The 13,380-nt window shown below is 37.9% G+C and overlaps 1 protein-coding gene across 1 annotated transcript in view; it reads right to left on the reverse strand.

Moving 5' to 3' along the window:
• The window catches only part of Eea1 (early endosome antigen 1), a 115,112-nt gene that overhangs the window by 15,018 nt on the left and 86,714 nt on the right, over positions 1–13,380 (reverse strand). Inside the window, exons 16-22 of the mRNA XM_059245805.1 lie at positions 11,640–11,840; positions 9,707–9,820; positions 6,467–6,622; positions 4,494–4,633; positions 2,504–2,834; positions 2,230–2,331; positions 1,165–1,359 (exon numbers count right to left, since the gene is read on the reverse strand). Of these exons, the coding sequence (XP_059101788.1) occupies positions 1,165–1,359; positions 2,230–2,331; positions 2,504–2,834; positions 4,494–4,633; positions 6,467–6,622; positions 9,707–9,820; positions 11,640–11,840 (1,239 nt within the window). The remainder of the gene's footprint in view (positions 1–1,164; positions 1,360–2,229; positions 2,332–2,503; positions 2,835–4,493; positions 4,634–6,466; positions 6,623–9,706; positions 9,821–11,639; positions 11,841–13,380) is intronic.

Below are 13,380 nucleotides of genomic sequence, written 5' to 3' on the forward strand. Positions count from 1 at the left end.
GAACTGTTGTTACATGTATAGCTGTGTAACTATATGTAATTAGTGGAAAAAAAGAGGCCATGAATTTGAAAAGGAACAAGGAGGTTATATGGGAGGATTTGTGGGGGAGATGGAGGGGATAGACCATGTAATTGTAATCTCAAGATATAAAAGAAATAATTTTAAAAAGGAAAAAAGGTTAAGTAGTATAGGAACCTATTCAGAAGTAAGATGGAGAAAAATAAGAATAAGGGACAAGCATGACCAAATATATTATCTACATGTGCGATGCTGTGAAAGACTAAAATGATTCAGAAAAAAATGTTCATAAAATACCCTGTGACAATTACATCCTAATTTCTGATTACATGTGAAAGCACAAAAGGACAAATGTTTCCACACTTGCCTATATTTTTATCAAGTTATTTTTATGTAATATAACATAACAGAAAAACTGGTAAACATAAAACTTCCTATGTACTGTTTTTAAATCTGTATTCTTTCTACTCTAGTTTCTCTGGCAGCCAACTGTTATGACATGACATATTTAGGTTTTTCTACAGACTAAGGATTGTACCCTCTTCTCTGAAGACCACTTAATATGCAAAAACTGACAATGGAAAAAGACCTTATGTTGTTCAAATATTTCATACTGAACACAGCCAATTTTACAACTCATTCTGGAGAAGATGAGACTGTGTTTAAGAATGTAAACCAGGTGACTAACAATAAATTGTCCCTTTATTCTTGGAAATAAAAACATTATGATATAATATGTCAACGATACCATACACAATCTGACATTGCTGAATTTCTAAAATACATGTCACTTCATGATTCTTGTCATTGTTTTCCCATAGTAAAGGTGATGTATTGTGAATTCCTTTAGATTTTTCTACAACAGAAGTGTTACATACGTAACTGCCCCAATGGCAAACATTATTTCCATGTATTTTCATACAGAGACATGAATTAGTAGACAAATGATTAGTATCAAAATTTTAATAAATTAGCTGGCAATTTCAATGAATGAACATTCAGACTTAAATCATATATCAAATATGAGCTATAGATTTAACAAAAATTTAAATATATATCAACTTATGTATAATAAAACTCACTTTGATATTATCTTAAGGTCCAATTTTTTCTTCCTATAAAGAGGTCAACAATTTTTGTCGGTACCTTTTGAGAAACAGCGCTTTTGACTTCCCCTTGAAGCACTTCAATCTGCCCGCTCTTCTGTTCGGTCGCCTGCGTTAGCCGGTCTATGTCCCCCAGAAGCTGCTGCCTCTCCTTCTCCTTCTGTTCTAATGCACTTCGAGCCTGTGCGACCTCTGCCCTGAGTGAGCCGAGCTCTGCCTTCAACTGTTGAGAAGTCTACGAGAAAACGAAACCTGTCTGACTCGCTCATTCGTCAGAACACATTCTCTGAGTCTCTGCTATAGTTACCACTACTTCTGACGGTATTACTGAACCTGTTGGTCACCTTCCAAACATGACTTACTTCATAGACAGTTAATGATGTGAAGTACTTGAAAACTGTGTAGTGAGCAGTCCAGAAATGGCCTCTATTCTACACACTCATCATCCAACATCATTGTCTATGTGGTGGCTAGATTTGTGTCCACTTGACCTAAGCTGGAGTCATCTGGGAAGAACAGCTTCAGTGGGCAAGTCTGTGGGGGTCTGATGAGGGTGGCCCAGCCCACTGTGGGCACGCCACCCCAGACTGGTGGTCCTCGGGATGTAGGATAGTGACTGAGCAAGCTTTGGGGAATAAACTAGTAACAACGTTTCTCCATAGTCTCTGCAGGAGTCCCTGCCTTGGCTTCCCTCCACGATCAGGATACGTAGGCCAAACAAATCTTTTTCTTCCCACCCTGTTTTTGGTCAGGGTTTTATCACAGCAATACAAAAGGAAACCAGGCAGTCTATGAAATAAGTCATGTTTAAGAAGCTATTAATCTTTTCAACTGTACTGTTCTTTAACCCTATCTAACTAAAACTCTGAGGGTTAGTTGACTCCGTTTCCTCCTTTTCTTACTTACATTTCTTTATTCGGCCCTTACATTTTAAATGAGTTTAAATTTTGTTAGTGGTAAGTAGAACACCAATAACAATTTTAAAATAAACATATGAGCCATTAAATTTTAGAGAAATACACATTCCCGATCAGGATGAATGCAATTGGAAAGTACAAAGGCCTATGATATTTTGCATATTAACATTAAGAAAAGAAAACTGTACCTCTTTCTCTTTTTCAAGTGACTTTTTCAGTTCATTCTGCTCCTTGAGTGAACTTTCTGTCTGTACTTGCAGCTGATGCTTTAATTCTTTACAAACTTTTTCCTAATAAAGGGACATTCCACAGAAAATGTCTGTAATAACTTACAGTGGTTTATCAGCTTAGGAAGAAAATATAAAGGAAATAAATACACAAGCCCCTCTCCCCCACACACAACAGCTGGGCATCTTAATAAGATGATGACCTCAGATAAGAAAGTAAATGTGAACAACTGACCAGATCTAATAAAGCAGCTTTTCCTTTCTGATTCTCTTTCTCGAATTCACTCTTGGAGTTCTTTAAAGACTCGGAAACTTGGGACAACCGTTCCTTTGTTGAGGACAGCTCGGCCATCAGAGCGGCCTTCTGCTCCTCCACCGTTCTCAGGTCCGCGACTGCTGCCCGGACTCGGCCATCCAGCTCCGTGCGCTGCCTCTCTGCATCTTGACTTAACTTTTCAAATTCTTGTTTCAAAATAACTTTTTCTTCCTCTTTCTTGGTAAGAGTTTGTGTAATATTTTCAAGGGATTCAGATTTATTCTGCAGATCTAATTTTGTACTGGATACTCTGGATATTAAAAAAGAATTTTTAAAATTAATATAAAATTCACTAATCAAAATTACTCATAAGTGACTACTAAGTCTTGAATTTTTTATGTGTCCCAGAAGAAATAATATAAAGAACGAGGAAATCAAGGGAATATTTATTTCTCTAAAATGTAATGGCTCATATGTTTATTTTAAATTTGTTACTTGTGTTCCACTTATCACTAACAAAATTTAAACCACTGAAAATTGCCTTAAAACATCTCATCAGATATACATGATTTCTAAATTACTCCAGTCCTGTCCACCACAGTGAGTCATCAGAGAAATCCAGATAATAAAGAGAGTCTACAACAACCAGCAAAGGTTTTCCAGCTCCCTAAAGTACCTAGGCAGTGTGTAATTTCCTAAGCATGCACAGAAATCTGCCTCTTCCCTTAAAAATATAAAACATATTTTATGTTGATAAATCTCAATATCAAAACATATTATGTTAGAACATAATATAGTAAGATATTTTTAAAGGAATCGTTTTACTTCAAAAATGAAGACAAATGGTTTATCTAACTTCAAATATATCAGATTATCAAGTGATCCTTTATCATTGAATCTTTTTTTGTTTGTTTGTTTTGCTTTTTTCGAGACAGTTTTGGTGCCTGTCCTGGATCTCGTTCTATAGAGCAGGCTGGCCTGGAACTCACAGAGATCCGCCTGCCTCTGCCTCCCGAGTGCTGGGCCTCATTGATCCTTTTATACAGGTTTTGAATGCAAGAATGAATAAGCTACACAAGGAAGTGAAAATCCAAGTTTGAGAATGTGCACTGATCCTGGGGTCTCCTCACACTCAGCGTGCTGATCATTTATTTATTTATTTATTTGTTCATTCATTCATTGTCGGGGGGACACAAACTGGCTGAGAAAACGCTCCCATCAGACTGACTAGAGGGTAAGCCTGTGGTGCACGTCCCTGACTGAAGACCTAGCCCGCTGTGGGCCGTGCTAGCCCCGGGCAGGTTGTCCTGAGTGGTATGTCACAGCAGGCTGAGCAAGCCACGTGAGCAGCACCCTCCATGGCCTCTGCTCAGTCCCTGCCTCCAGGTTCCTGCCTTAACCTCTAGTCCTGGCTTCCTTGGATGACAGACTCTAACCCATAAAACATAATCAACCTTTTCCTTTCCAAATTCTTTAGTGTTCATCACAGCAAGAGAAAGGAAATTAAGTACTCAATAATATCAAAGCTGCAAAAATTCACTACAAAGTTGAAGAAAACAATCACTCCTAATGAGTAAGAACCCATTGTGTACTTAGTAAAGTATCTGAGAGCAGAAACTTGCCTGTTCTTAAGTGACACATACACACATTCCAATATTTAAAATCTTATATTAACTATTTCAAACGGTGAACAACGTGAAATGAACATGAGAGAAACAGGTGCCACATTACTGCTGAAAAGTGACTGAACCGAATTTTACAAAACCAAGTGAACAATGGAAAATGAAATTAACTTTGAGTAATAATGGCTTTGTTTTCCATTGACATTAACATCAGTAGTATATAAAACCAGGACACACACACACATGCACACGCACACGCACATGCACACATACGCGCACACACAGTGGAGTCTCTAAGCCATGAGAACACACAGAACCGTAGGATATAAAGTGGACCTCCGGCTTACATTTCCTTCTCCTCCTCAAGCTGTTTACTCAGCTCTGCGGTTCTGAGCTCGAGCTCCGTGTTCAGCTGCCGCTGCTGCTGCAGACTCTGCAAGGCCTGCTCCTTGCTTGCTTTAACTTCAAGAGCATCAGCTTCTAGTTTCTGTGGTGAAGAACAGCAACTGTCTATTATTAAATGTTATAACATTGTTATTGACAAAATAACTGTATTTACAGAACCCCTTTCTGAAGCCAATACTGAATGAGGAAGCTGTTATCTGTCAGACAATCTAGATTAGGCTTCTTACATATTTAAATTAGTTATGAGAGAATCACCTTAAACACAAATATTTATTAAAAAAAAGCAAAGGTCTGTTAACTCAAGTTTGAAAAATCCCCAAGTAACAGGTCATTCCTGTACCCACTAAAATATATTACCTAGGCATGTGCAGCTAACAACCATGCAATAACAAGATGCTTCACATAAAAATGAATGGATCTGTCATGTAGGCCTCGAACTGACATCCACTGACCCTAAATACACAGCACTTAAAATTCCTGACTTGGCTTAATTAGTGTCTTAGTTTACAGTTTATCACTGTTCTTTAGAGTGTACTAGGCAGGTCATACATATTATTATGTCTCTTATTTTTCAAATTTATAAAATCAAACTACTACACATAGGTTTAAATAGAAGCAATGCGCTTTCTATTATCTTTCGTGTGTGTATGCATGTGTATGTGTGTATATGTTCCTCTGTGTGTGTGTGTGTGTGTGTGTGTGTGTGTGTGTGCATGCACCCGAAGCTTGCAGATACAGCTAGGCTGGCCGGGCAGTAAGTCCCAGGGACCCTTCTTTGTCTGCCCAGCAAGAATCCCCAGCCCTCTCTGTCACGCCTGGCATTTTACATGGATGCCAAGTCTCTAAACTCAGGTCCTCTTGCTCACATGGCAGGATTTTACTGACTCAGCAATCTCCTTCACCCTCATTTAATTATTTTCTTAAACGAAACACAAAGCATAGACATTATACATGCCAATGGGTACCTAATGCTATGCTTAAATCGAGTTAGACTTATCTCTTCGTTTGTCTTTTCTCTGTGCTTTTTGAAGTGTACAGTATGAGGTGTTATGTATAATCAGGTATCATGTGACAGACCCCAGAGTCACGTGACAGCACCTCACAGATTCTTGTTCCAATGACAACTGTCTTAGAAAGGCCCAAACAGTCCTCTCTGCTCACTTTTCTGTAACACATTATTACCTCTTCTTTCCAAGCACATCTGATGGGTCACTACTACTACTGCTGGCATTAAAACAAACAGCCAGAAACAGCACTGCAGAGCTGTGGTCATTCTCTCATGTTATACTGGAATAGATGTCCGTGGGAAACAGTCACCTCATAACTCTGTAATCACACAGCAGCCTTCAACTGATTATGGAAGGATAGGTAACACGAGACCTGAGAATATTTTGCTTAACTGCTGGTAATTTCTAAACTCAAATTTTTCTCTGATATGTCTAATTATCTCATCTTTTTAGTAAATCAACATCTCACTTAAAATTATCTTAAAGTAAGGTTCAGCTTATAACCATTTAAATACATTGCTAAATTAGAAGCAAAATCCAAAGGGTATATAAACATTTAAAAAGAAAAAATGTCACCATATGTGATATTATATTGGAATAACATGTAGGGAAATGGAAAAATCAAAGGGGAGAAGAGATTCTAGAGCAATAGATACTGTTTGATGTCTTCAGGAAATATTTTACACTTTATAATAAAACCAGTACTCTGTTAATTGTTCTTTATAAAAGTCACCCATTAACGAGGGAATGGAACATAAAGATGGAATTCAAGATTAACTGATAGAATAATCTTTGAAGTTATACCACTCCACCTTTCTCTGTTACTTCAAGTCTTTGATTCTGTGAAGGATCAGACTCCAAAGTTGTTGAGTAGAAAATATGACAAATTCAACTGTTTTTATACAAACCCTAACTTGGCCTTCTAAGTCTTCAGCCTTTTGTTCTAAAGAGAGATTCTTCTCTTTGAATTCCTTGAGATGGTTCTCTAGCTGACTGCAATGTTCCTGCTTCTCCTGGAACTTCGCAGTGACCTGATCCAGCTGCGCAGTGACCTTATTCAACTCCTGCAGAAAAACACATTTGAAGAAAAGCCGTAGCACCCTGATATTCAGTCAAAGCAAAACAGAAAACTGTAATTTCATATAAGAAAATATCTGGAGTAAGACTTCAGATACATTCAATGACTTATCAGATATTATCTTTATCCACTATCAAGAAAATTAAATTGTACATAATGTAGGATGCCAAGCTTATTTGTGTAACAGTTAAATAACTTAAGCATTTTTTAGATTTATTACTTTATATACATGAGTGTTTTTCCTGGAAGCACCACACGTACATCTGGTGCCAGCAGAGATCAGAAGAGGGAATCAAATCTACTGAAATTGTAGCTATGGACAGTCATGAGTTGCCATGTGGGCACTGAGAACTGAACCTAGGTCCTCTACAAGAGCAGCAAGGGCTCAACTGAATCAGACCCAGGGCCTCACACATGCTAGGGAGGCTCTACGCCACTGAGCTACTTCCCTAGCCAGTTAACAATGCTATCCAAAAGCTAAAATATATGACAGATCATTGAATAAGTTAATAACAGTAACTACTACACTGTAGTTGAATATTTTCAATTCTCAAAACACCATTTGTAAATTGTTTCTGAAAACATTGTAGTTATTACATCTGTAACATTTACCAAAATCTCTAGACGATCCAGTTTCACAGAAATAACAATAAAAATGACTAGCAAGTCTGTCCACGGGTAGTCACTGTCAATGTTCTGATAACTTTCCTTCTCATCTTGTTCGCACATTAACTTGTTTTCTATTTATTTTATGAACTTATAGAACAGGCTGAGGTGGGACTCAGATGGAGATGGCTTTCCTAGCATGTGTGAGGCCCTGGGTCCAATCTCCACCACTACAATAAATGAGCAAATAGTTATATAAATTAAGTAAAAACAGATCCTACTTTGCACACTGTTTTACTTTAAAATTCTTTATTTCTATCACAATACTTCACCATAAAACTTTCTGACACTGTTTTCTAGATTATATCTAACTGCATAAATTCCCACCTTATTGGTATGACTCATTTTTTACTTATTACTTATTACTAATTACTTATTACTAATCTACTTTAAATTCTTAGATTACTACTACACTTTCTGCATTTAATACTAGAGATGCAAAAACAATATTTATAGCTATTATTCCCTTAGGATAAAAGATTACAAAATATGGAAAATCTGAAGTTTTTCTTTAATTATTTTATTTTACTTTTAATTGGCAAAGTAACAGTTTCATTATGGCATTTTATTAAATACTTTGTTTTGATCATCCCTCCAGTCTTGCTCTCCATTTCCCATCCAATTCTTAAGTTCTTGAAACACACACACACACACACAGATATACATACAGACATACAGACACATGCACACAGAGATATAGAGAGATATACACATACAGACATACAGACACATACACACAGAGAGAGATATACATACAGACTTACAGACACACACAGATATACATACAGACAGACATACAGACTCATACACACATACACACACAGATATACATACAGATATACAGAGACACACACACACGATATACATACATACAGACATACAGATACATACACACACACAGATATACATACAGACATACAGGCAGAGACAGACGCACACACATGATATACATACATACAAACACCCATGCACAAAGACATATATATATATATATATATACATACATACATACATACAGACAGACAGACACACACACACACACACACACACACACACACACACACACACACACGAGTTTCCCTCTATAGTGGCAAATGTATCTATTGTTTCAATTTGTAACTGATTCTTAAGAAACCTGAATATTTTCTAATACAGTTTTATATCTGTATACAAGTGGAGTATTCCTTACATATGAAATGCTTACAACCAGAATTTTTGAGACTTCAGGTTCGGAAAACAGATCTCACAGATTAATAATCCTCACTTAGAAACTTACGATTCTATATGCTCTAAATCCATCACTGTTGCTCAGAAAGTTTTGTATGGGGTATTTTTAGACACATGATGTTCAGCCCGAATCTCCTTGGCGGTTCACTTTCTTCTTACAGTGTTTTAAATAACAAGGATGTTAGCCCCTCATCAAGCACACGCAGAAACTGCTTACTGTTTCATCTTCTGGTTGCCCACAAATGTTCTTGGTAATATGCAGACAGATAAAGACTGCACCATTATGTGGTTGCTCTTATAAACATTCTCATGTTATCATTCCCAACTCTGACCACATACTTGGCAAAACACATTTTTTTTTCAGATGTGAGTATCAGAACCACTTACATGTGATTTCATGTCTATGAAGGAAAATATTAGTGTGTGGACAACAACCCAAACACATAACTATACATGTTTTCAGTGCTTACAGTGGTCTGGAATGATACATAACAAATCTAACAGAAAACATTTCTACCTAAGGAGAAAGACTGAATTAGAATAAAAGGTAAATACAGGAAACTGTTTTGCTTTTGGAATTTGATACATTTCTGATTTCTCTTTTTACAATGGGCCTTCAGTATTATTTCTTAGTAAGTATATTCTAAGAACTCCTCCCTAACAAAGGGTGAGGAAGGCCACTAGCACTTGGACACTGACCCTAAAGCAGAAGTTTCCATTAAGGAAACTTGTTGTCATCCTCACTCCCTCTAACCGCCAAGAAAAGGAGCGACTCTTAGAACTGGGATGGAGCGCAGCATCCTTTTCCTGTTCTTCAGTAAAAGTACATCTGGGTCACAGGCAGCCCATCATCTACCTCAACCACTGCTCCTTCATGTGAAAAGGCACAATCCCATACGTGGAAGTAATATTTCATCTCTGACTATGGCCTCGGCTAGCTGGAATACACAACACCCTATTAGGAAGCCCAGCCACACCTGCACACTAGTTTTATAAAAAATAGACGGTATTTTTACATCCATCTCTCTGACCTGCTCAACTGGTTCTAAAAACTCCGAAAAAGAGGGTATGAAAGCCTATCCCAAGATTATATAAAGCCGGTCTTCATCTTAACAAATTAGCAATTAATTTAACTACAACACAGGAGGTTTTAATGTGACATGACCAGATTCCCTACCTGCTGTTTATCTTGTAATGCATTTTGAGCTGTGTCCAAATGATTCTGAAGATCAGCTCTTTGAGTAGTTTTGGCTGCTTCTGCTGATAGTAATAATTCAGTTTTGGCTTTAATCTGAAACAAAATTTACAAATTACTAAATTCCATATTTAACTGTTGTCTTTCCCTTTCTTAAGACACATTAGTTTTGTCACAAAACTATTCAAAAATTAGGTTCTTTAATAGAAAAGTAATAACTGAGACACTGAAGAATGCATGTGTGAAACTCCCCCATAGAGAAGTGGGTGAGGGAAGACTCCTAGGAATGGGTAGAGAGCAATGAAAAGCTGTTCCTCCGTGACACCAAAACATGGGGTGTGCCCCTTTGTGAAAAAAAAAAAAAAATGGTTCCAGGACTGGGGATACAGGTCTGTGACCCAACATGCAAGAGGCAAAGGCAAATGGTCTGTGAGTTCCAGTCCATGCTACATGCTTAGACCCTATCTCAAAAAGGCATATAAATTGTATACTTTTTTTTCCCTCGGGAAGGCCACTGTATTTTTCAGAAAGAAATGTCAACGTTTACCACTATTACAATAAACTGAACTATGCCATAGAAAATAATGGCTCCACAGATCAAGGACTTCAGTATCGAGTCCAAACAATAAACACAAACTAGAAGTATGTTTAACATTCACCCTTTTCAGATAACTTGTCATATAAAGAGTTCTATTTTTGATGCTCATTAAAAGCCAAGAAATTACACATTTAAAATCTCAGGCTTTCCATAATAAGTTTTGAAAGGGTCAAATGAGCTAAAAGTTGTACCTTCTTTATCAAAAGTGGCATTTATAAGTACTGAGATAACTTTAGCACAATTCACCTCTAGTAAGAAAAGCAAAAAGTAGAAAAAATACAAATACATTTGAAATTAAAATATTCTAGAAGAGTTAAAACGATATTCATTTAACTAAGTCAAGAGAGGATCAGCAAACACAAAAAATCTAAAATATACACGGTAACCGTAATTTCAAGCAGAAAGGAAAATCCCCAAATACTTATTTCCCAGTAACTCAATCTTGATCTTCACAGAAACAATGTTTGATAAGGTGTAACTCTGAGTTCAAAGTGAATTCCACGTTAAGGAACAGGAGTAAACCATCCTCTGACACACACATACCAGTCTGGGCAGAACTTACTTTTGTGCAAATCAGCTTCATTTACGTATAGCAGCTCGTCTTTCTGAGGAACTGAAAATTCATGAAATGCTTCAAAATATATGTGACAGTTTTCAAAGTCACATAATATGTGAAGATTTGAGGGAGCTGAGTAATAGCTCCACTATTACCTCAGAGGGGTCCAATGGCAAAAAACAAAACCCCAGCCCAGCCCATCTCTAGTCCCTTTAACTGCACGAAGACCAGAGACCCTGCCATGCCTCAGCCTACACGGTTGCAGCTTATGCACGAAAGCCCTTACAAGAGTAAGGCACTACAAGCAGGCTCACGATGTACTCGTAGACACTGAATGTGTGGATTTACCTTCTCACTGTGCTGACCGTCCTACTAGGGAGTACCGTGGAAGTAGGAGTCAAAAGTTACATTACAGAAATCACCTTTGCATAGAGAAAGAACCAATCTACCTGTGGGCACAGGAAACCCCAAGAAACTACTGAATTTACTCTGTATTCTCATGTTCCACTGACAGGTAAAGAAAAAGAATGTGCGACACGTACGGTCTAAAATCCCCAAATACTTATTTCCCAGTAACTCAATCTTGATCTTCACAGAAACAATGTTTGATAAGGTGTAACTCTATCCTGAGTTCAAAGTGAATTCCACGTTAAGGAACAGGAGTAAACCATCCTCTGACACACACATACCAGTCTGGGCAGAACTTACTTTTGTGCAAATCAGCTTCATTCGGCACGCACACTCATCAAACAAGAGATTACCTGGACGTCGAGCTGGGAGACCTTCTCCTTGCTCTCATTCAGCTGGCTGCTCAGTTCATTAATACTGGTTTCCAGGGAAAGAACGCGGTCTTGTGCGGCTCGGAGATGTGCCTTCTGTTCCTGTACCTGGTCATGCAGATTCTCCTCGGCTTGCTTATGGCTTTCCGACTGATTCTTCAGCTTCTCTGCTAGTTGAGTCAGCTATTACATATGCGAGAGTCTAATTACAACGTTTGCAAGCCACAGCAAAAAGGAAGAGACTCAGGTTTAAGCACCATCAGAATACTAAACTGCTCTATAATAGGTAATTTGAAGCTTTTCCAGTAAAAATAATCATCTCTTTCATAACAAGTCTATATAATATCCCAAATCCTAAGAACATCAAATTCAGATATATTATTTTTAAATCATCTCTATTCAACTAAAACTTATATGCAATAAAATTCATCTAACTAAAGTATAAAATTTGATTTGATAAAGGTGTACACATTTAATTACTGACACAATCAAGGTAAAGAATATCTTCATTACACAAAACTATTTTCACACGCACCCTGTAGTCATTCTTGCTTCCCAGCTCTCCCTGATCCGATTAACAAAGAATTCTTTGCACACTACAGGTACCTCTAAGTTGTCAGACAGACAAGTTATACTTTCTTTTTATTTTACTTTTGCAATGTTAATTTTTCAAAAACAAACACTTAATTTAGATGAAATCTAACTCATTTGATACTTCTTTTCACGTACATGGAGTTGAGCTCTTTAAATCTACAGTTTTATATTTTAATAGACTCCCGCTGATGCTCACGACTCCTTGCCAGTCTACAAGACGTCACCGCTCACGGAGGCATTGTTCTCTGTCCTCTCGGCTTCATTTTGAAGGGTTTCAATAGTTTTATGTTGACTGATTTTTTTCCTACTGTCAATTTTCAATTCAAGTATCATAACTTTGTTATCCTGGGAGTTCGCTAAGGGTGTTTTGTATCATTTCCACTTCTTGTCCCATTATTACAGTTGATCCTTTACACCCATAAGCACCAGGGGGTATTTTAAAGTATTTGTCTGGTGATTTACAGCATCTTTCATTTCAGGGTCTATTTCCACCAAGTTTTTTGGTTTTTGTTTTGTTTTGTTTTGTTTCGTTTTTTAAGAGCAACGCTAGTTTTATTAGAATTTAAAAGAAAAATATAATGCAGGTGAGGTGAAAATCCCAGCAACCACCAGAAGATAAAAGAGGAAGTCATGCCTTCCACGTCCCTCAGGAGGAGGACAGCTGCTGACTGGGAAGAAAGAAGTGCTCAAGGGTGGAGGTGGGCTCAAGAGTTCAGAAGGGCCCACGTCCCCACTGGTGATTTTCTCCTGGTGCGCTTCACACTTTCCTGCTTCATAGGTCCAGGAACCTTTGGTCATTTACTGGGACTAACCTGAACTGTGTTGTCTTCAAAAATGCTTTTGTGTTCCAGTAGCAGGTCATGTATTTGTGGCTCCCCGGGGCCCTATCAGGATGTACCTTTACTTCCGGTTAGAAGTGGCACATAGGAGCTTCACTCTGTGGACTTCTCATGTAAGGTGTGGTCCGTCAGTCAGCCATGCCCTCCATCTCGGACTGCCGTGCCTGAGCACCTCTTTGTGAGTCCGGTTCACTGCTAAGTACAGAACTTAGACTTCACCCAAAGCCCCCAGCAGACCCCTAATGAGCTCTGTGGTGCTTTTCTCTACAACACTAACTCCTGCCTCACAC

This window comes from Peromyscus eremicus, chromosome 18 (genome assembly GCF_949786415.1).
Source record: "Peromyscus eremicus chromosome 18, PerEre_H2_v1, whole genome shotgun sequence".
NCBI classification, from domain to species: Eukaryota; Metazoa; Chordata; class Mammalia; order Rodentia; family Cricetidae; genus Peromyscus; species Peromyscus eremicus.